Source organism: Anoplopoma fimbria, chromosome 15 (assembly GCF_027596085.1).
Source record: "Anoplopoma fimbria isolate UVic2021 breed Golden Eagle Sablefish chromosome 15, Afim_UVic_2022, whole genome shotgun sequence".
NCBI classification, from domain to species: Eukaryota; Metazoa; Chordata; class Actinopteri; order Perciformes; family Anoplopomatidae; genus Anoplopoma; species Anoplopoma fimbria.
The window spans coordinates 16375412-16398853 of NC_072463.1; the positions used below are offsets into that span (position 1 = coordinate 16375412).

Consider the following 23442-nt stretch of genomic DNA (forward strand, 5'->3'; position numbering starts at 1 on the left):
CACAATTGATGTGAAAAGTGGAAATGCATGTCCTGTTCTGGCCTCTAAAAGGGAACGTTGTCCTTGGTCAACCCTTAAATTCATGATATACACTTGTTGAACAAGTTGCAGAAAAACAAAAGAGAGGGCCCATGTTTCCAGTTGTAAACCTGTCTGATAAGATTAAGGATAATCCTGATGTCATTTGTTAGAGCTGGAGGTGTGTATAAACAAAATGATTGGATTATAATTTCCTCAACAGTTGTATCCAGAACCGGTTTCTTGGAACAGGTCCCAGCTCGACCAGTTCAACACACAAAAACAGAGTGCCATCTGCAGAAACTTAAAGGTCATTACAAGGCAATCCATGAAATAAAAATGACATGACTATTCAATGGCTGTCAGTGATTTTACAATGAAAATACTAAATTGAACACCACTGAGTGCAGACACATGTTGTTGTGTGTCTTTTTCTTCATCTCCACTGACCCTGGATCCCTGGACATCCGTCACACTTTTTCATCCCAGCTGAACTTGCGCCCATTTCTCACCCGGCTGGGACGAAAACTGCTCTGTGCAGTCATCCCTCACTCGCTGCTCCCCTGCTGCTAGGACTCCAACAAACTGTGCCAGCGGCAAACCTGCTGTCCTTTAGACTCCTTCATCTGAGTCCAGTGGGTGAGCTCCTCCTCCCCGGAGCTGTTGAGGCCGAGCGAAATCCAGCCAATCATCTCCTTGCGCTTCATGCTGCGCTTGTTGTAGACGGAGAGGATGAGCGTGACGTCCGATAGCTGGAAAAGAGCTACCTGGAAGACAAACGTCTCTTTGTAGGTTGGGTTGGGCTGACCTCGACAGATGGAGGTCTTACACTTGGACATCTCGTGGCCCATGGAGTTCAGTAGGGTCAGCTTAACATATGTATCTGAGCAAGAAACAGTGGGAGTACACAATTAAAGGGGAAATGATGTTAACCTTTAGAAATGCTTTATTAAATGTATGGCACCTGACTTGAGTGCGTGATCATTTGTGCAAAATCCTTATGTTCCTCCGATGGTAGCCTCTTTGCATTAAAGTGCTACTATCTGCTGCAAAGTATGACCCATTTTACCCACAAAGTGTTTTTTCTTCTAATAATGCCACTGCAGCAGTTGATGTATAAGATCATGACGGCATAGGATGTGTTTTTTTCTCCCTCTAGATCAAACACACAACGCAGCTGTGTGTGTTCCTGATAACAGAGAGCGAGAACTTGAAAGGGTGCAAGGAGCGTTACTTCTGTCTTGTTGCTATGCAACTACTGTATGTCTAACCTGATGTAGGGGATAGTGTTGAAGATGAAAAATGGACTAGTTCAAGTTAGCAATACGTCTTCCTGTGCTTAAAGGGTGAGGAGCTTCTTCTAAAACAGATGATGTTGCTAAAATTAATGTTCCTCATCAGGACAGCCCTGCAGGAGCTACTATTATTTCCTCTGACTTTGACATAATGTCAGTGTCATGACATAACACGTGCACAGACTTTTAGAGCCCAGGGCAGCATCCCAAAACATGCAGCATCCATCATCCACAATGTGATGCATGCCTGCTGCAAACAAATTAGATGGTTTAAACAGATGCAATAATTGACTGGTGCCTAGTTCTAAAACATCATGACAATGATATTAAATAAAAGTAAAAATAAAAATGCTCAAGATATTTATAACTGAACAGAAAACATAATCTTTGGACCTGTTTCACATTAGCAGTTATGTTACTGTTAATTTTGTTCTGTGTGACATTTCCCATCTTTTTCCCCAGCTTTCTGTTCTATTGTAAATCAGTGCATATTCCAAAGAATCATTCCCAAAAGAATCCCATTTATTTTAATAGAAAAGACAAGAAAAAACAGTGGTATTATTAAGTGATACAGCATTCACGGTTTCCTCATTTCCATGCAGAAATCATGATATAAACTGAAGCCACAAATCCAGCAGGAAAGTAAACGAGGCAAGACTAGCAATCACAATGGGTCTTTGAGAGTGTTTCGCCCCTCGTCTACAACCATACTCAATAATAATGCTGTGCATTATGTTCCCGTCTAAGGGGGAGTATAAGGAATGAATTGCCGAGGCTTTCATGCTGTCGAGTGCCAGCTGCCTTCCAACGCCTCGCTCACCGCCTTGAATCACACATTCAGTTGCTCTCTTTGACATAAAAGCACAGTGAAAAAAATAGCCTTGATTTCTTTTTCGACTGCTGCTGAATGGTCTCTGTAGAGCTGTGGATGTCTTAAGTGGTCAGTAGCGGTGATGCATGGCTCTTTGGTATTGTCGCTGAATGAGAGGGGCTGCGACTGATGATTAACTTGACTTGTCGGCTCGGTACTGTTTTGAAATTGTAGAAAAGGAGCTCCGAAATTGCATCTTTCACGCGCTCTCTTCACTTTGTGAGACGCACAAAGTCAATCAAGGCCTTCATAAGGATTTTGCAAAAAAGATTCTTTTTTTTTTTTTTTTTCAGTGTTACCAGATGTGACTATTTTCTACCCTCAATTTGTATACAGCATGTGGATATGCTATTCAGGAAAGCACAGACAATATCAAAATCTGGCAGCTAGTCAAGGAGACATTTATAAATACGAGGAACGCGGCAATTAATGGGAGGACAGTGCGGTGAGTCTTTCACATGAATATTTATGATCTACTCCGTCACAGAAGTCCTGTTTCTGTTTCATATGCTGTAAGCAGAGCTGAAAAATGTAAAATAACACCAAAAGCATGCCAAAGTGTACTGTTTGAGAAAAAAAAAAGCCAGCAGTCGATGACGCATAGCCTTTCCTTTTAGCTGGCCATCGGCCACCAAGCAAACCGGATTGAGTGAGCATGAAAAGTGTTACTTCTGAGTGAAAACATGAAAGAACTGCAGGCATCACTGGCACTAACACAGAACAGTGACACGGCACAGGTAGCGAGAGCGGTTGCAGGACTGGATGCATAACACATACACATTCAAAACGGAAGGGAACAGGGTTTACAGCAAGCAGCCATCTTCATGGAGAAGTGTGTGTGAAGGAGTAACAATGAAAATGTGAAGTTACTGCTATAGTTCATTATGCTAATTTTTAGTAAGTTGATTTTGGAACATCTTTTAATTTTGTATAATGAGAAGACTGATAGAACTCTCATGTCTGTCTGCTAAATATGAAGCTGATCTTCTCATCTCTTATCTCTCCGGAGACACACACTTTTAGCTTTGATTCTTGTGATTGTAAATTTCTTGGTTGTCACATCCTTCGTTTTTCCTCATAAACCATTCATTTTTCAAACTACTTCTTACAAATCTTGTTTAACAGACACTATCACAGAAACCAAATTAAAACATAAAAGAGTTGAGAAATGTAAAAGAAATGTGGGCCAATGAAACATGCTTTGTGTTTGATTGACTGCATCCATGAAGATGGGTTCAGGATTCAAATGATGGCACGTCACTTTGCGGCAGGACAGAGACTCACCTCTGATAATATAAACCTGTCCACCTATCAAGTGTTTTAGACAACAGAACAGCCCATCTGACAACAAGGGTTGGACAGCAGTAAGAAAAAAACAACGGACCGAGATGTCAAAAAGGTAGTAAGGTGAGAGAATTTCAGGTGCAGACATAACAGAAGAATGCGAGGAAAGAGAAAACAGGGTCAGAAGGCGAACAATAATGCACAAAGTTCAACAAGAGGCAGTTTTTGTTTGAACTTGCTGCTCGGACCCCTGGAGACTGACCGGTAAATGAAGGGAACCAGGGATCAAACCAGAGGAAAACTGAAAGGCAGGTAGTGCAGCTGAGATAGAGCGGACTATCTCTCAGTTGGAGGAGTTACAAGCTGTGCATAGTTTATCTGTGGCTCAGTCTTAGTTGGAAAAATGAAAGCAAATAGCATTGCATAATCTTTCAAGTCAGTTTTGACCACATTTTTCCTAAGAGTGATTCAAGCTCTTCTTTTTCTACAAGTGTGCAAATGCCATTAACAAATTGAATTAATAAAAGGGGAATTAATGAGCTGTATACTGACAATAGAGAACATGTGAATCTATATCTTTAAAAACTAACTAACATTTTGATGGAGTTTGGTGTAGCGTAACAATATCATTGGTTGTGACATTTACTTTAGAAGCAGATTAGAGTGGCGTTATTACATGGTACAAACAGGCTGCCTAAACATACATACCTATGCACAGACTCAACTTGTCCTTTATTTTCCCTGGACAGTTTGAGAAATTGCTCATACTGTTCACTGCTCTTCTGGCAACAACTCAAATAAAACGTTTTAGAGTACTTACTGGGTGGCTTGTTGGCAGCCAGGTTTTTAAAATGGATGCCTTTGATGATCTCCACAGAGAGACGACCTGTTGTGGCGTTGTACACCAGGCCCACGAGGATCTCTGGTGTGGAAGTCTGACTGACTGACTGGAATGATGAGGCGCTTTCACTGCATGTCATATCGGAGAGGCTGACCTGGGATTCACCACCCTGAATATTGTTTGCAGACATTTGGAAAATGATTCACTGGTGCGCATATCAAAAATCACAGCCAACATTCCCCTATCTAGTAATAACAATATCATGAATGTTTATTCGTTCCTATCACCACTTTAGTTCCTTAGACTATTAACAGCCTTTGCAAAGCCCAGTGTAAGATAATTCTGATGACACTACTTAGAAATATCTGACAATTGACTTTTATGACTAATATGACTTGCTTATGTATTTCTCCACACATTATGTTGCTCCTTTGCTAAAGCACAAAAAAACTGGAGAACCAATAACAGGCCAGTAAACCAATATATGATACATTTCTATGCATATGCTGCTTTTCCTTTTTGTAATCTGAAATGTATTTAAATTGATGTATAATTTTAAATTCTAGGAAAAGGAAAACAAACCACCACAAATAAACTGATTGTTTTATTCCCTGAAGTGACAGGGAGGCAGTGCCACACTACCATGTATTCCTCTGACACATTAAACCAACAATTCAAACAGAAGAAGCTGGTTAGATCTTTAAACTCCCTAACACTGGAAATTATAACCACATTCTGAAACACAAATGTTATCCAAACACCTGAAAGATCAATAAATGTAGAGGCCTAATTAGTGAGGTGTTGAGAGAGCGCTTGAAAGCCAACACCTGCATTGATCCTACTTACCGGGAGAGCACAGCAGGGGTCTAATATGACCGGCACAGACACTTTGCCCTGAAGGTTGAGCTTGGTGAGGTAAAACACCTTTTCCCCGAGCACCTTCTCCTTCTTCATCCGCCGCATGCTGTAGAGGCGGAATCGGATGGCGTAATTGCTGATCATCTCCGACTCCACGTGGCTGAAGCGGAAGGTCTCGGTGAAGATCGGGCACGGACCTCTCTGGATTCCCGTCTTGGCCCTCTGCTTTTTGGTGGGCAGCAGCACCAGGTGGACCTGCCAGGAGATGTTGCCCGTGCGTTTCAGGGCGGGAAGATCCGATACCGCCATGATGGTGAGTGCCAGCTGCTGGTCCTCTGAGTCGTAGTCAAACACCACATCCAGAGTGCCGTATTTTGCAAGTGGATCTGGATCGTAACCTTTAGGGAGCCGAGCTGCTGATCCACGGGCTGACATGTCCTAAAGAAACCAATGAGATGCTCAATGTGCAATAAAAAAACCTCAATATGTACATCTGTGGTCACATCTTGAGCGACCGTTTTTTACCTCTGGGCTGAGGACAGCCGTACTGTCACTGGGTACATCCTCCTCGTAGCCCTTGTTGAGGTAACTCTCCGTCTCCTGGCCGTCGCTGTACTCACTGGGGCATTTGCCAAAGGACATGTGGGGACTGCCGCTGGTATACGATAGATCACACTTGGCGTCCCCCAGGTCAGACAGCGTACAGGACATCCTCGGAGAGCCGTTCTCATCCTGATAGGGAGGGGGCTGAAGTTCGTCCAGCGGCGGCGTCCGTCTCATCCTCTGGATGCAGTTGGCTGGTTGGAGGGAAGTCAGGAGGGAGATCAAGGGTCACAATAATGGACTTTGTGTTAAGTATCATATGACATAGGATTTTAGTTTGAACAATGTGGAGAAAGTTAACCGTGGTTCTTGCAGCATTAATCGGCGCATGACAGAGTGCATAGTGGCGGCCTTGAGCTAGCCAGTGGGTCGCGCTGACATGCACTAACATGAACTAAAAGCAAACCTGGCTGGCTCATGTAAACAAAGAGGGGAGTGACTTCACCCTCTGCTAAGGTAGACATTACTCCACTATACCTAACAGTTTCAACTTGATGTTTGCTGCTACATTAATGTTCGGAATATATCATTTAGTACCAAGCCTACGACTTTGGGAATCCCTGACATCTCATGTCAAAAGATTTCACTCCCAGCAAATTGTCTTCCTAGGATCAGGATTCTTATTAATCCTAAAGAAGGCAATTTGCCATACATTGATCTGTTTAATTGAGGTGAAATAAAATCTTTTATCAATGGCATGTCATACTGGCATTAACATTTAGTTGCCTAAGCACAGCCTCACAGAGCTGCAGGCATGACTGTAGACATCTCAACCACAGCCATCACTGTAAGCGAGGCAATACACTTTTATTGGAATAACAAAGTTTCAAACAAACAAGAACATGCTGAGAAAAAGCAAAAAGGAAAGAGATAAAATAAAATGAATTGCAGATTTAAAGAAACCCTAATATTTAAGTAAACCCAATGGCAAACAGATATTTTAGATTTGATTGAAAGCTGAGACATGCTTCAAGCAAGTGCAGCTAAAAGCAGCCTGGCCATTTTATTTAACAACATGCTGATAAGCACTTGTTTTATATAAAACCAGACAGAGTCGCCCTCTGAAATATCGTAATCCACTTTTACCAACAATAGAGTTAACAGGAGAAAAAGGTCACTTGTGGATGTGCTAATAAATTGCACTTAAGCGAGCTACAGTGTGCGAACCTTTAGCGGTGTTTTCATTGCTGTCTAAAATTGGTCCAGCACCTCCTTCATAAGGTCTGGATGTACCTGACTGTGGTTAACACAAGCTTAAGAGATTTTAATGTTTTTTTCTAAGATATAAATACTTCAGTAGATAACCCTCTTGTGTATTTTCAAGTGTCTTCAAAAATGAGGCTGCTAACAAGTTGCTAAATGAGGGTACAAACCGTCATCACTCCGACCCAACAGCTTCAGTTGTGTTATATTGCTCTCATGAGACCGTGGTGTAGTTTGTTTATAGCCCAACATTCACCCTTGAATAAGCATAAAAGTGATGTTCATTTGTTAAGATTATATTACTAAACAAATCGTGTAAGTATCATAAACTTGTGTTTTCCACAGACCTAATTTACTGTAAATATCCAATGGAAAAATCCCATTGACTGGCTCCCTGTTGAGGGAACCAGTGCGTAGCTAACTTCCTTTTTGGTCTACAAAAATATCTCCTTCCTGCAACAATTTATGAGTTTACAGAATTCTTTTTAGATTACAACACAGGCTGAATTGACTGACAGTGAAGCTCTCCTTACTAAAGCTTTACACAGACATTAACGCATATGTACTCCTGCATAGCCATTTTATTTTATTTTACATTTTATAAATAAAGGTTAGAGTAAATGTTTTATCTGTAGCTGCACCTCTATTTTCTTTGCAGTATAATGTTCAACGTTCATGTAATTCTTTAGCATTAAGTCGTACACCGTTGTGTGCAATTTATCATATAATTCATTTTCACTCTGTGGAGAGGTGCTCAACCTGCCCCTCCTTGTGAGCATAATGTGCTCTCTGAGAGGAATCTTTTGAATGCACAACCTAAATAAAACATCAGAAATGCACCATTAAAGGACCAAACTGAATACTCCTTAATCTGCCACAGATTTCATGCCTCTCACCTTTCTAAATGATTCAGTTTGCCTGGAAGGCAGAGAATAAGGCTATACTGAGAGTCTCTGTGCCACTTATAAAGAACCTGAATAGTGTTGTCAGCTGCATTCTCAAATCTGCCTCCCTTGTCCAATTTGGATTCACAAAAATTGAGCAGCCGATGCTAATACTCCCACAGGGACACTGGCGAAGAGTTCTTTAAACCCCGGTCTCTTGCAAAACAAAAAAAGACAGAAAGAAAGAAAACAAAAGATAAAGAACAAAATAACTTGGGGGGAAAAAAAATCTTCTTTTTCTGTCTCCATAACTTTTGGAAAAAGCCAACACTGTGATGTGACGTAATCCTCTCCAACTTATTGTTCTAGCTTTCTCCCAAGTTCTTGAAACTTTCACTCTTAATAATGTCAGTGTGAGACACCACCTCAAAGTGGCACATAACAGTGGAAGGATGGAGGCAAAGGAGTCTTAACTAAGTGTCATGGAGGGCTTGATAAAAGGAGCAAATCCATTTTGAGCAGCTTTTTTTCCCTCGCTGAGCCGGGGGCGGTTGATTTGATAGAAGCTGCTCTGTAAAAGCACTACTCTTTTCTCCAGCCCGCTAATTGGGATGGTTACCATTCCTCCTCTCGTCTAACCCAGCCTTCCTTCACAGAGTTTCATCCCCTCTGTACTGCCAGTCGCCTTTTTTTTTTTTGCCTTCTTGTACCTCTGTATGTGAGGAAACAGTTTGTGCTTTGTGAATCTTGACTGTGAAACTCAGGTATAAATATCTTTGGTGACAAATAAGCAGAGTTGCACTACATTGTCCTTTCCACGGCTACAAGGACCCCTCCTTGAGTGTGCCCTCACCCAAAACATCATGACTGTTAATCAGTAGCTATCAATAATGCAGGCAGTAAAGGCTCCAACACCTTTAAGCAAAAGGCCAGTATCATTTTATGTAGTATGCTACTGTGTAATGAAGGCTTGTAACACAATGATTATCACCTTGATTAAAGGACAGCAATTTCTGAGTGAGGAAATTTCAAACAAGGTTTAAGTTTTAATACCTAATGTGTTGTTTTTATGGATCTGTACATGGCTTTACAGTTAGTACATGTAGTGAAAACAGATTTACAAGGGGTTTTACTAGATACCCCTCTTTGTGTGTGCCCCTGAGCAGCAAGAAAACACAAACACACTTGTTTGAAAAAGGTCTCAGGTCTGTGGCTCCCTTGTTGTCAACCTTGGTTAATGTGTTTCGCTTTCTTTCCCAGAGTAGGATCAGAAGGTTGAAATCATTCTCCGTGCGTTAAGTGTGGAGATGGAGTTAGGATGTAATTAGCTTAGCTTAGCTTAGCATAAAGACTGGTAGTAGGAGTAAGGGAAATGTTCGAGGGAGTGATGTGTTGAACCTAGACTGGTAGAACTAAACGGCTGTTAAATAACTACAGTAGTGCGCTGTGTTGAAGACTTTCTTTAAATGTTTCAGGAAATGCTACTGTTTCCTAGTCTGGCTAACCATTTTTACTCAGAGAAACCTTGGACACATTCGGCTGAAAGTCACCAGTTAACACGGTCACTCGGTAAACTGAAACACCTAACTTTTTATTAACAATTTTGACAGAATCATTTAACTGACACTGAAATAATTCATTAAAAAATGAATGTGACGTACCAAACATTGTCCTCATCGAGAGGTCATGACAGCAGGCTGACCCCAGAGAAGCGAGCGGAAGCTGTCCCACAAACCTCCGATTATTTCTTTCTTACAGCTCACTTCCTATTTCGGGAGGCTGTGCGATGCCACCGGAGCACCCGCCCTGCCTGATACTGCAGCCTCTGCACAATCGTCCTCATGTATAATACATATGTCCTGAGGATAAAGCTCTTCATATTCACAGACAAACACGCAGCAGTGGGAAGTCGAGAGAAAATAAAACAGACCAATTGGTCTTTTTCATTTGAAATGAAGTGCACTCTGTCGTCTATATCACAGAAACTATCCAAGTCTACATTTCTGATGTCTTTTTTTTTCGTTTTGTGAGGGAAAGAGTGACCTAATGTCATGACTGGTGTGAGGTCACTGCGTTGTCGTTGCTGATCCATGACGGGTTAGTGGGAGAGAAAAGCGCAGCCATCACAGCCGTACCTCAGGGAGGAAAATAATGAACCTCTAATACTTTCAACCAAAGAGCAGTCATGGATGAGCGGAGTTCTCGCTCCACTTCCTCCCTGGGCAACAGATCAGGTTACTGCATTGCTTATTACAAGTAAACTGATTACAATAATCTGATGATCCCAACAATTTTAGAGAAACTGCAAACGTATCCGAATTTCCCTCCATGGATACGTCCTCTTAGTGAAATAATCTGATTTCAAATGTTGAATATTCTTTAGAATCCTACAAACCTTTAAGGCTATTTGACTCACACAAAACCAAACACAAGACCTTTCATGGCTAAAATGTTGGTGTATAAATAAACCAAGTATATTTTTAAATTATTGCTGTCAGGCACACATGACTCAAATCCCTGCCTCTCTCTCTAACAAGGAACACTGACTGCAGAATCTTACTGCTACTAAAAAAACAAGTCAGTGATGACTTTCACCAAAAAAACAAAGGTCTTAAATCCAGTGTGAACTGCTTCTTTGAAATACATTAAATAAGAAGTTACAGTATTGTTCTCTAGTCATATCCCCACATATTTTTCGTAAAGGACCCTGTGCCCTTGACTTAAGAATATAATAATAGAGCCATTTCCTTACAAACATGATCACATGACGCATTGTGTCATTTAGGAGGTCAATCTTCTAAGCCAGTTGGACCCCAGCAATACGTTGCATGATACGAGCTGATTAACACAAGTAGAGAGCATGTTTGTGCTACACAACGCTGTGCTTAATATTTTAAGCTTCCCTCTAGTCTCTGCTTTTGTTCTTGTAAATTACCTCCTAATTAAATTTCTTTGGGACTTTTATTCTAATAAGACTGGTAGACATGGGTTGGAGTGGAGTTGATGGTGTAGTTGAAATTATTTCTTGATTAATTGATCAAAGTAATTCAAAATAAACAAAAAATCTATTCATTTTGATAACCGATTTGTCATTTCAGTCATTTCCTCCGACAATACATTCAAGCTTAACATCCTGTAGGTCCAGCTTCTCAAATGTGAGGATGAATATCTTAGAGTCTTAGTGAATAAAACGAGCAATTTCAATTAGTCATAATGCACGTTTTCACTATTGAGACATTTATAGACAAAAACAATGAATCTAATAACTGGGTAAATAGACGAAGTAGAAAATGTTGTTTTAAAGGGTCCAAAATAAATAAAAATGTTATATAGTGGTTTCTTTTAACTACATTGCTGTTTGATTTGACTGACAGTTAATGAAGCTATATTTATGATCTGTTTTTTTAAGATTTAGAAACTAAACAGAGTATTATGAAAAATGTGCAAGCTACTGAAAAATAATCTTGCTCTGAATGTGTAAGTGGCCAACCGCTCATCAGATATGTGTTAAAGGCGACGTCTTCGTAGCTTGTGTCCTCTGAATCTCAAAATGAATTACTGTGACTGAGAGACAGAAAATAAATTAGGCCATTTTGTTTAGATGATGCACGTCTCCGTTTACCAAAAAATATCTTTATGTAATATCACTGAACAGCCCATCTGGTTCAATATCTCTGAGCCCAGACTGAGGATGACAAGGACCATCTAGTGGTTATGAGCAGACATACAGCTTTGGCAGCACTTGCATAACGACTTAACCTTGTTCAGCACGCTGCTTCTTTACTAATGGAGACAGAAGCATGTCATGCGCTATTTATCCCTCAGCTACACATTCAAACATTGCCTTAAATAGATTGTGCCAGACACTCTGTCTTGGAACCCAGTGTCTTATATAACACAAGGCTGGTTCAGACATGATTCACCAATTGAGGACCCTGGCAAAGATTAGATTGTTTTTGTCTTTGAAAAACGCTGGCAGACATCAACACGGCGGATTTCTGTCTGAGTGTGTTAAACACAGGCATGTCAGATTTCCATCTTTGTACGTGTCCAAACAAAAATACAATGTTAAAGTCTAATACAGATCAGCAGGATATCCTCACCTCTATATTTATTAAACAAAAACCCCATTGCATGCAGCTTTACAATTACAGTTCTTGCCACTATTAATATTGACAAATTTTCCTGATTTCCTTTTGTTCTAGTTTGTTCTAGTCTAAAATTTACTTGCAACAGATCAAATGCTATTGTTCATACGTTTGTTTCTTCCCTTGAAAGCAATAGTTTGACATCCGGGAACATAGGTTTATATGCTACTGACAAAACAATAAGATTGACTCCAATCTCATTACTGTCTGGTAAAAATAAAACTTCAAGCAGCAGCATAGCTTATTTTAGCTTAGTATAAAGACTGGAAGCCGGTATAAACAGCTAGCCTGGCTTTTTTCTGACAGTACATAAAATAAATCTCCTACCTCCTACCAGCATCTCTAAAGCTCACTATGAATTATTTATTTTTTTGTACAAATTAGACAAATTAGATAAAATATGTTAATCAGTGAGCTTTAGAGGTGCCAGTATGCAGATGTTGTTGTATTTGAACAGAGTTAGGCAAACTATTAATGCTAAGCTAAGCTAACCGGCTGCTGGCTGTAGCTTTGTGTTTTAGCGAGGTGAGAGTGGTATTGACCGTCTTATCCAGCACTCAGTTTTCCCAACAATTTTTCCTTTTCCTTGAAATACTTTATCACAGATTATTTTTCAATGAATTCATCTTCTCAGCCTCTCAATCATTGTAGCACCATTCCACCTGAATGCATGAATCGAATGTAACAAAAATAACTGCAGTATATCATATGATATCATATGATGTCAAGTGTGTTACAGGCGCTAAATGATTGATTCACATTCAGGGTGCAAGTGAAGTGTGCGTGTCAAATAAAAGACTGATCCAAATAGGTCAGTGCTGGTGTTCTCCTGTGACTTGCTCCATGTTGAAATAAAAGAAAAACCTGCCTTCCATCCGCCGCGGTAAAACGCCTTGTGATGGAGAGTCGGGCAGATGGGAAACAGAGATGCATCAAAAGGGAAAAAAAATAAAAAGAGAAGTGGGAGGCTGCGGCTGTGTAGATTATGCAGACAGTTGACTGTTTCACAACCCTCCCACGGAGAGTGTGCTGAACGGGAGCTTCGCTTTGATCACCTCTCTGGATTAACTGACAGAGTGTGTGAGTGTGTACGTTGTGTGTGCGTGTGTGTGTGTGTGTGTGCGTGGTGCATTTGTGTGAGTTGGTTTGGAGGTGAAGAGCAGTCTGTGCATTTGACTCAAGCTTACAGCAGTAATGAGGGGAGAATCTCTGTGTTAATCTAGTAAACAAGCTATATTTACCATTGTTTCCTTTGTGGATGTTTTTGGAGAAAATAAACAAAACAAAAATCTAAGAGAATATGAATAGCAATAACCTTAAAGCTGCACTGTCTCTATATCTGAATACTAGCAGGGAAGAATACTATAACTCCTAATTTAATTCAGTTTAATTCAGGGTCTACCGTCGTCAGCCGAGGCGTCGCTGCTGTAGCCGTTATAGTCAGCAGTCAGAGGGCTGTACTTCCGCCGGCTCTCCCAGCTGAAACCTCCTGCGTGTTTGGTACTAGCGGCTGCCTTGGCTCCTCCCCGGAGGCCTTGGGAGCGGCTGACCGCCTCCTGATACTGACCCATCAGTTCATCCTCGCTGTCCGATGACGAGCCCTGCAGGTCGGCGTCAGAGTAGGCCTTGTCTGTTTGGGACGAAGAGAGATGGCCATGTTACTGTGGCACAATCCGAAATCTCCACAATCATGGACTCACAGACCTTAAAAATGCATTCCTGTAAAGTCCCACGGTTCAAATCGTTGAGTGTTTGAGGGCTCCTTCGCAGACATTTTGAGCTCTTTTATGAACCCTTTCTGTAAGGCCTCATTCCTGCATACTTTGACTTAGGGAATTACCCAGAATTCATAGCAATGTGACGTTAAAACACAGGGTTACCAGTTGAAGCCGGAGATGTAAGAAGAAAAAAGGTAAACAAAGAGGACGGCACATGTGTGGTCAGACTGGCATTTTAAATTGTACACAGAAACATTAAGTATCGAAAATAATACATAAAAACAAATGAAATCAGAGGAATGCAAGCATAGACTATATTACACAGTTGGTTTATTCATCAATCATTTATTTTCATTTTGTTATTAAAGCTGACAAAAACGAGTGAATAGATTATTTGAAATCACCTCTCATTTTGTGAGTAGAGAGCCTGGAAAACGTTTAAATAAGGCAATAAAAAATGTTAAATAAATACCCACAATTGTACCCAACATGTTATGATGTTGTCAACTGATATGTTGCAGCAAAGCTCTGTCCCATTCGTATTTACACCATTTCAAGCCTTTAAAGTTCCTCACAGGGGGTGTCAGATATGCCGATGAGGGTTCAGGGTTTAAGGCTTTAGAGGGGAGGTTGGGCTTGGGCCTGTGGGACAGACTGAGATGTAAAAGATCAGGTAGACTGGCAGCCTCTACTGGCCTCAAAGCTGTACTTCACAGGAAGTCTGCTGATATGCTTTATAAAAAGGTAAAAACTTTAAAAACATTTCAAGCATAAATCAAGTGTCAGACTAAATCTCAAGAAAATAATTTCACCAGACTTTGTCTATGAAAGTGTCACTTAAACTAAACTTGACAGATGACAAATGCTTGAACAGAAAAGGAATGAGACACACCTTAATTTTAAGGTTGCGGGGTCCATTATCTGGTAATTATTTTTGTCTCTTATTTTACTCTATTTTGTTTGACTTTACTTTGCTTTTCTATTGTTCCTTCGTTGTTTTTAAATGTCATGACTCCTTAATTGATCTTATGTCTTTAAAATGCCACTGTGTTGAAGGTGCCAGACTTGAAACACTATGTTTAAATGTTTTATTAATCGCATTATATCAAACTAATTACAATAATTGTGGTCGTGGCATATACATTTGGGGGAAAATAATACATTTACATATTGTATTGAAGCATAAAAGTATGAAATACATTCATCCATTCACTGCACTGTAGTGTTTGGTTGAGGCAGCTGTTGCTGATTGGATCATTCATACGGAGCGCTTCGGATCATTCAGTCACACTTTGTTAAGGTGCTGCAGTTAAAGAGACATCTGCACACTCACCCTGCCGTGCTATTTTTTCTATTTTATTTCATTTTTCCTGCCGCAAATGATCTAAATTATCCTTCCAGTGTTTTGTACGTGTTGAATTCACTAAGATGACTACAAGGTGACGCGATTCATTTTGTTTTATGGCTCTGGGTTTCATCACACACGATTTCATCCATTCTTAAAAGATGATGATGTTTAGTTTTTTTATTCCTTGTCAAGTGACTCAGAGATGTGGAATATAAATGAGTCCTGGAAATGTACATGAAAAAAAAGGAGATTTAGAACACGTAGACAAGATTATTAGCTATAATCAATTTTGGATATTTAAACAGTTTTGTGGAATTGTAACAGTATGTACTGACTTTTCTACCACCTAAATCCTTTATTAAAACATGTTGTCAGAATGGCTTTGGTATTTTCTATGAGCACATTGAATTCTACATTCTGAGTCACAGATATTTGCACACAACAACCAGAAAAATAAAAAAAGGGATTCATTATCACTGACGTTGCCATGGAGCTCTGTTTATAATTAGGCACATTATGCAACAAAGTGCTTTGTTATGCAACGGAAGTATATTTATAGAAATATAAGTAATACATTAATATGTTGTTAATAAGTTCTGAAATTAAAGTTTGTTAGATACTGTAGACCACTGGAACAATGATATATCTGTGAAACTTCAATATTCAGTGTCTCTGTGGTGATTTTTGAGGCTATAGTTACATAATGATGTGGATTGATTTGGACTACTACTGATATTCTTCTAATGTTTGGGCCACATGTGGGGAAATTATGAACAAAACAAAGGAAAAAAATGAAGAAATCTGAAAAGCAGGTGAAGAACAACTAATATATTTGTGTATGTCAATAAAACAGTCACTACAACATTCTTTCTTTTTCTATCCACCAACCACTGAAACACCAGTTGTAGCTTCACGTTTGTTCCAGCAAGGGGCAGCAAAGCTTTAAAATGACTTTGCATTTCCGGCGCAGACTGAACAATCTCTCAGTGTTCAAACTAACTGTATTTCCAAAATGCATTTAATTTCAAGAGCATAAAGTAAAAACTAAAATGAAAAAATTATGTATCTATCTAAGACAGCAGTAAAATATTATTTCACTAGATTGCATGCTTGACTCATTTAACACAATCAATGAAAAATAAACACAATTGTCCCATGCTTTTGTTATACCGGACATTACAATGCAAAAAGATAAACAGGAAAAGACTACAAGAACAATCGCCTCACCACTTCAACCTGTTTCCTTTGTTTTTAACTGAATGTTTACCAGGCGGTAGAGCCAACTCCCTGTGCGGGACCCCCTGGGGCCACCAACCTTTTAAACTTCTGAAGCCCTGTGGATGGATGACAAGTAAACAGGCCTACATCTGTCAGCAACAGTAATCCCTTCATGGGTTGAGAAAGGCCAGTGCCATTGGAAAATGTCCCCATGCAGAGGTCAGGCCTCATGGTGCAGTCGGTGGCATGGGCCCATCGTTTTATGGGGAAGCTGGATAACACAAATTACAAAACTCTATGTTTTCTAGGACCTGGGGGAGGCCAGGATTAGATATCTGAACAATCTTCTGGTACTGTTAAGAATTTGTGCCCTAAACTGCTAGTGTAAAATATATATTAAATATATTTATCCTTTAAATCTATTTGGTATGCTTTTGTTGCACTTAAGTGCATCTACTTTTGGTTAATTGTGGAAAAAGTAGGATATCAGTCCTGTCCTCAGCTGTCAGAACATATCTGAATAGAGATCTCTAAATTGTGTTGCTCAACAGTCAGGCTAGGACTATTGGTTATAGCCAATAAAAATGCCATTTGCCTAGGGGCAATGTGTTATATTAACACTTCCAAGATGTATGTGACATGTTGAAATATTTGTGAAATGTGCCTTGAAACTGCACAAAATCGCAGGTATGTAAAAGCGGGCTCACCTTGAATCTCATTCTTTTTCCTGAAGTCATCAAGGCACTGAAGGCTCCCTGGGTTCTCCAGAGACAACTTGTTGTTGAGGTACCAGAACAGGAAGGTCATGAGGATGATGAAGAGTCCGATGGCCGTCAGAAACCCCAGCACCTCTGGAGAGACTGAGACACAGAGAATCTAATTAAAGTTGCTCAAATTAAAATATATGCACACTATAGCCAAAAAACGTTGGTTTAATTTGGGCAAAGGGATTGGATCATGGCTAAATGTATTTCCCAAAATGTTGCACTATTCTTTTAATTTGTAGGAGAAATGTTAGCAAAGTAAGCTAACATGAAAATGACAGCAGGCAGCAAGAATTCTGGTGCTGGAAATGCATACATTGTGGTAACCAAGACAACTTATTTTGGCCATAAACCATCGTATTTCCTCCAAAGACGGCTGGACATACGTAGAGCGTAGAGGACGGTAGAACCAGTCTTATTAGTTAAGATAATTAGTTTTGAATATTATAATTATCTTGGTATGTTCGTGTTCAAAAGCAGCATGATGCACTGTTGTTATTTAACACTCGAGTGCACCTTAAAAAAACATGTAAGCCACTTTCCACAAACATCAGTGAGAGAGACAGAAGCAGGTAGATTGAAAGAAGCCAGGAGAGACAGAAAACAAGTAGAAGTGAGCGAGAGCGGGGTTGTGTCACTGTAGAGAAACAACCGGTTTGTTGCCATAGCAACAGCTTCAGGTGCAGCTTCACTCCATACTCCAGACACACAGTCAGATCTCATTAAACGCAACGCTGACTGCCTCACATCAGAGGAAACGGTTTGATTTGGAAACAAACACAATCTGATATGGAGACGGGATTCATATAAGAAGAATGAACATTGTTGATGACGACAATCTGAGAGAGTTCTTTTTACAGACGACAGATATCTGTATGACCTTCCACCTCATATTTGACCTTCCAACACCCTTGGGTGTGGTTACAGGGGAGACTTCCCGTCTTAGCTACCAGAACGTACTTTTTCCTGTCCTCTCTGATTGCATATCAACCCTAGCAATCAAATGAGCTTTATATCTTCGTCCTCAAATGCTGCCCACAATTTAATGTCCCCCTTTCAAACTTAAATTACTGCCAAAGTAATGAAGCGGAACATTTTTTCAATTCATAGCACTCGACAAAAGTTCAGGAGCAGTTGACCTTCAATTCCAGAGATTGACAGTCACCTCCTGCAGGGAGGTGAGGTAATTAATTTGACATTTTACACTGGCAAAATAATGTGTGGTAATCTGGGACACACAGAGGGGGTCACAGAGGGTAACTGACTGTTCACAAGCTGTCGCACATTAAAAGCCAAAAGTGCTCCATAATACTAAAATGATATCCCCCAGCTATGAATATTGTAGAGAATATATATAACAGATCCAGGAGGAAACTGACAGAAGGGCGGGGAAAAGTCTTACTTACGAATCTATCTTCTACTTCAGCACCACAGACAGTGCCGTGGATTTATCGATACACAAGCACAGTCAGGCTGGTGATGTTTCAGAGCCGTGGACTCTAACTTGTTCCAACCTCAGTCAAATAAATTAGCAATGAGTCAGGCAGACTGGACTAACATATTCTGCCCCTGCACTCTCTCTGCTTCGAGGAGGTGGAGAGAGGGGGGTTCCAGGTTAATACCCAGTTAGGGTAAAACAAATGGACCCCTATTTATGCCATTTCTGTTGAGCGTGACTCATTGCAAAGACTTTTCCAAGAATGATTGTGTCTTTGCAAATTATTCAAGAATGGAATAAAAGTGCCAAATTGTGTGTGTGGTAAGTAAGGAAACGGTGAATTATGGGATTAAACAGCAAGTCAGTGTTCTAGAGGAGATTTGTATTCACAGTCTATCATGCAGGCTGCACCTAGGGATTTATGTATGAACACTGTGCACTATCCAACACTGCATTCAAACTTTATCACACAAAGTTTGGGATAGAAAAAGCAAAGTTGGGCATTGCTCTTTATTCTCTGCAGGACATGATGAAGATGAGAGGGATTTGGGTTGTGGAATGCAGTGGAAAGGGAAAAGGATGCGTCCACTCCAGACCAACTTACACTTGACAAAACCTACAATGAATGGTTGAAAATGATCAAAGTTTTACTATTTAGGATTTAAAATAGTCAAGTCAAGCGTGGTTATGTAGCTCCATCATGTACACATAATGCTATAAAGTTGGGTGACTTATAAAACAAAGCTAAAAAATAAAAGAAATAAGAGGCCGATATAAACTGATTTTTAGCTCCAAAAACACTGGATTCTACAACTCCCATAATGCCACCAATGGCATGATTTAGTTTGACTCTCCCTACCTGACATATGTCCACATCTTTTAAACTACAGGTTTGTGATGCATGTTGGTTTTATATAAATGTTTAGTTTATGAGCATAAGGTGATTTGACATTAATGATATCATCAGGGTTATTTTATCAGACTTTAGAAAGCTCCCTCGAGAGCCACAAAAGACACAATACGATCCTAATGATGAGTTAACTAAAGCATCATGGGAGGACTGATATAGTTTGAACCCCTGACTGGTAATAATTAACAGAATCAAGTGTTAAAAAGTACCAGTCAAAAGTTTGGACACACCTTCTCATTCAATGGTTTTTCCTTATTTTTTTACTTTTATTTTTTCTACATTGTAGATTAATATTGAAGACATCCAAACTATGAAGGAACACATATGGAATTATGTGGTAAACAAACAAATGCTCAAAAAACCAGAATATGTTTTATATTTTAGATTCTACAAGGTAGTTGAATGAGAAGGTGTGTCCAAACTTTTGACTGGTACTGTATATTTATATATATATATGCCCACAGAACATATAGTTCTAGATGCTTTACATAAGCAACAATCAGCATTGCAAGAGTCTTTAAATTTACACTAAACTACTGAAGAGTCATATCAGGAAGAAGAAGTGATAAAGGAGATACTATTATAGCAAAGGAGAAAAAAGGAACAACAGTTTTTTTTTCTGTGCAATTAGGAAGAATAAATTGTTCACTCCTAAAATTACTGCTGAGTTCATTGACAATGATGTATTGAGCTCTTCGCAACACGGAAATCACTGTACGCAAAGTCCATTTAGTTATATTAAACCCAACGACTGCCTTGGTACAGATGGAGGATAATGAGCTCATTTGGCAAGAAAGTGTACTTAGATGACATCTTATTTTCCGATCAGTGATGATAATTATGTTTGCTGTTATTTATGAGACCCACATAATGCCTGCAACAATTAACTGGACTCAGCCAACCGTGTCGCTGTGATCAACCTCACTGCCTGCACTCCTGTATTTGTTTCAGTCTGTAGTGTAGTAAAGGCTGGTTTCTATTATTTTATCCACATACATGATTAGTTATTCTTATCTTTTTTTCTCCATTATGAAAACAAGGAGCTGCAAACTGTTCTTTTTGTTAAATATTTACAGCCACACTCAATCTTTCCGCCTAAATAACCAGAAAAGAAAGCTACATAACCTGCTGAGCTCTTTATTTCCAGCTCCTGTTTGACTTTTTAGCTGTGTTCTGTGTTTGAAAAAAAAAATGAAAAAATAATAGATTGAGTAATTGTTTGTAAAATGTGCCTGGGCTGTAATGAGCCCTGATTATTGTTGGTAGCCCACAGTGTTTGGTCACATGGCGAGGTGGGAACAGGAGGCGTTATCCCACGGGAATGCCTGTCTGCTCACGCTGTACCAGCTTCTCACTGTTGACTGAATTATTCACAGCACAGATGGAGCCGGATTCTGCTCTCTATAATTCCCCAACTGGCTCAAACAGGGAAAAGAATATTAAATCACAGAAATCTACAGACAGTGTCTCTCTTTACTTTTGGCTTCCTGACTTAAGACCACAATATTCTTTTTCTTGTTTTACTCTGTGTTTGTATTCAACATTGGTCATGATACAAGCACTACAATAAAAGTGACGTAACACAGTGTGAATGTTATTTCTCATTTTCCTTATTCATTTTTACTAAACAGAAACTCACTGCTTAATTGAAATTCAACAAGTAATTTAGAGCGTTTGAATTTTCACCCTACATCGGAACAAGTTGCTTGTCATTTAGTATTCAAACCTGCATTCACTAACTGGATCTAACTAGAAGTGTTAAGTCAAACATTATATGATTTAATAAATTAGTCAAGGTAAGATGTGTTTACTATAAGCTAATAATAAGAAAGAAAATGAATTTGGAAATAAATTTGTGAGTAAAGCAACAACAAAAAAAAGACAGTTTCAGCATTTACAACATATTTAACCAAATCTACTGTATTCAATTAAAAATACTGAGATAGCCGTTACACAATGTGTGGGTGACTGACTTTGTTACACAAGAAGCTCAGAGATCAATAATGTGTGAGAGCAACCTTGTCATGGTTACAAATAGTACCACGCACCTTTGTAAGAGTCTTTAGTTAAAGACACATTAAATTGTGTCTTTAACAGAACCGTGAGAACATGAGAATAAAAAATGCATCAATACAGTAAAATGATTCACGATTCACACTGCCCCCTCATCATGATGATCACAGTTAACTGAGGAAAGGCATTATGGGTGGATCAGCTCCTAATAATATGTTGAATACTTTTAAATATATGAAAACTATGTTATGATAACCTGCAGGGTTTATGATGCATTGTATTACAGTTTAATCCAGACTGTGTTCAGATGAAAGTTCAGTTTTGGTTCAGGCAATTTAAGTTGATAATAACCTGTTGCAACAACTGATTTGCATGAGACGCTGACCCTGAAGGTGGAGACCAGATATTAAGGATTAACTGGTAGGTTAGAATGTAGATGAGGGAGGCGGTGTCAATTTAACTCTATCTCCCCCAGTAGATGATATGACAAATTGAAAATCAAGAATAACTTTAATAGTATTTTGTCACCCGGCTGAATGACATGAGGAAGAAGTGAAATGCATTTATAGGGCAATTTGTAAGACTGCCCAATCAACGTCCAAGGACACAATGACCCTTCCTTGTGTTAAGCACATGGAAGGCATGTAGGTCATAGAAAGGTTTCTGCACTGTGCACCATGAAAATTACATCTTGACTAGGGATGCACCGATCTGACTTTTTCAGTCAATTCCTGAACTTTGGGTATCGTCCGATACAGAGTACTGATCCGATACAAGGGTTTGATCAATAAACTGTATGCCTCCTCTTGTGAAAGTGACAGGGATTCACTATTTTATGAGAAGGCATAGTCAAGCTTGACTTAAAAATTGCGTTTAAGAACAAATTAATAAAAAATGAAAATAAATGTACCGAATTAATACTTATTATTAAAATAACAATTTGTACACCAGCAACTTAGTAAAAAATCTTCTAAATTAACAGGAATTGCAATTACATTTGCATAAAATTCTATTCAATACCACAACAAATTCCAGTAAAATGTATACAGTAGAACTGAGTGAAATATATGGGCTCTATTGTCACAGATACCCAATCCCCGATGCCCCGATATTGATATTGGTGCATCCCTAATTTTGAACCGACCAAACAGAGGGAGCAGGGGGTCTCATCCCTAGAACTAGGTAACCTTGATTTGATCTGACAGTTGTCACGTTGGTCTAAAATAAAACTACAGTGGCTACAAATAATGTATATCTTTAGTTAGAGCCAATAAAAAGCATGTTTATAATATTATAATCATAATCAGGACAATCAAAGACAACCAACAAAAAAATGAGAGCAGGTGTCCCTTTCAACTATCATGCTTTGACACAGAGATAACTGATACACTGGAAGAACTACATTCCCCACAATCCCTGGGAGCACTGAGGTAAACTCCCAGGAGCAAGAGGACGTTGCTGGGGAAAAGGACATCTGGGTTACTTAACTGACCTTGTTGCCATGGCGACCTGACTCAGGTACGTGGCTAAAAGAAAAAGATGGATGGCTGGTTCATGATGCTGTGCTGATGCTGGGTTCTTAAAAATGTCAGTAATGTTTCGGTGTGTAGGTGTCGGGAGGTTTTTGATAGTATTTGCTCATAAATATTGTACATGCGGTAAAACCAACCGCACATCATTTGAAAACTAATGTATATGTGCTTTAGTCTGAAGTTCTGGGAGTCGCTTTATTGTATTTGCTGGGTTCTGTCCGCATGGAAACAGTTGCCATGTTGAATGTCAAAAAGCACAAAACCATCTCAAAACCACAAAAACACCCACACACTCTGCAGGCAGCCCATAAGCACTCTCACCAGCACTCCCATACACACTCCCACACATGTTCATACAATGCCTTGAAGCACAGTACCTAGCCACAAACCTGTCCACACACAGACCTCTAGAATCACAAAACCAACGATATAACCCAAATTATTTAACATGCACACACTCACATAACCAGCCAGACCATTCAGGTGGCTCATACAC

General features: G+C 39.5%; 1 protein-coding gene across 1 annotated transcript in view; it reads right to left on the reverse strand.

The window, feature by feature from the left end:
- Positions 1–587: 587 nt before the first annotated feature.
- syt14a (synaptotagmin XIVa) overlaps positions 588–23442 on the reverse strand; it is a 34959-nt gene continuing 12104 nt past the window's right edge. The window contains 6 exon segments of the mRNA XM_054614377.1: positions 588–901; positions 4289–4478; positions 5156–5605; positions 5693–5964; positions 13408–13635; positions 16997–17149. Of these exon segments, the coding sequence (XP_054470352.1) occupies positions 588–901; positions 4289–4478; positions 5156–5605; positions 5693–5964; positions 13408–13635; positions 16997–17149 (1607 nt within the window).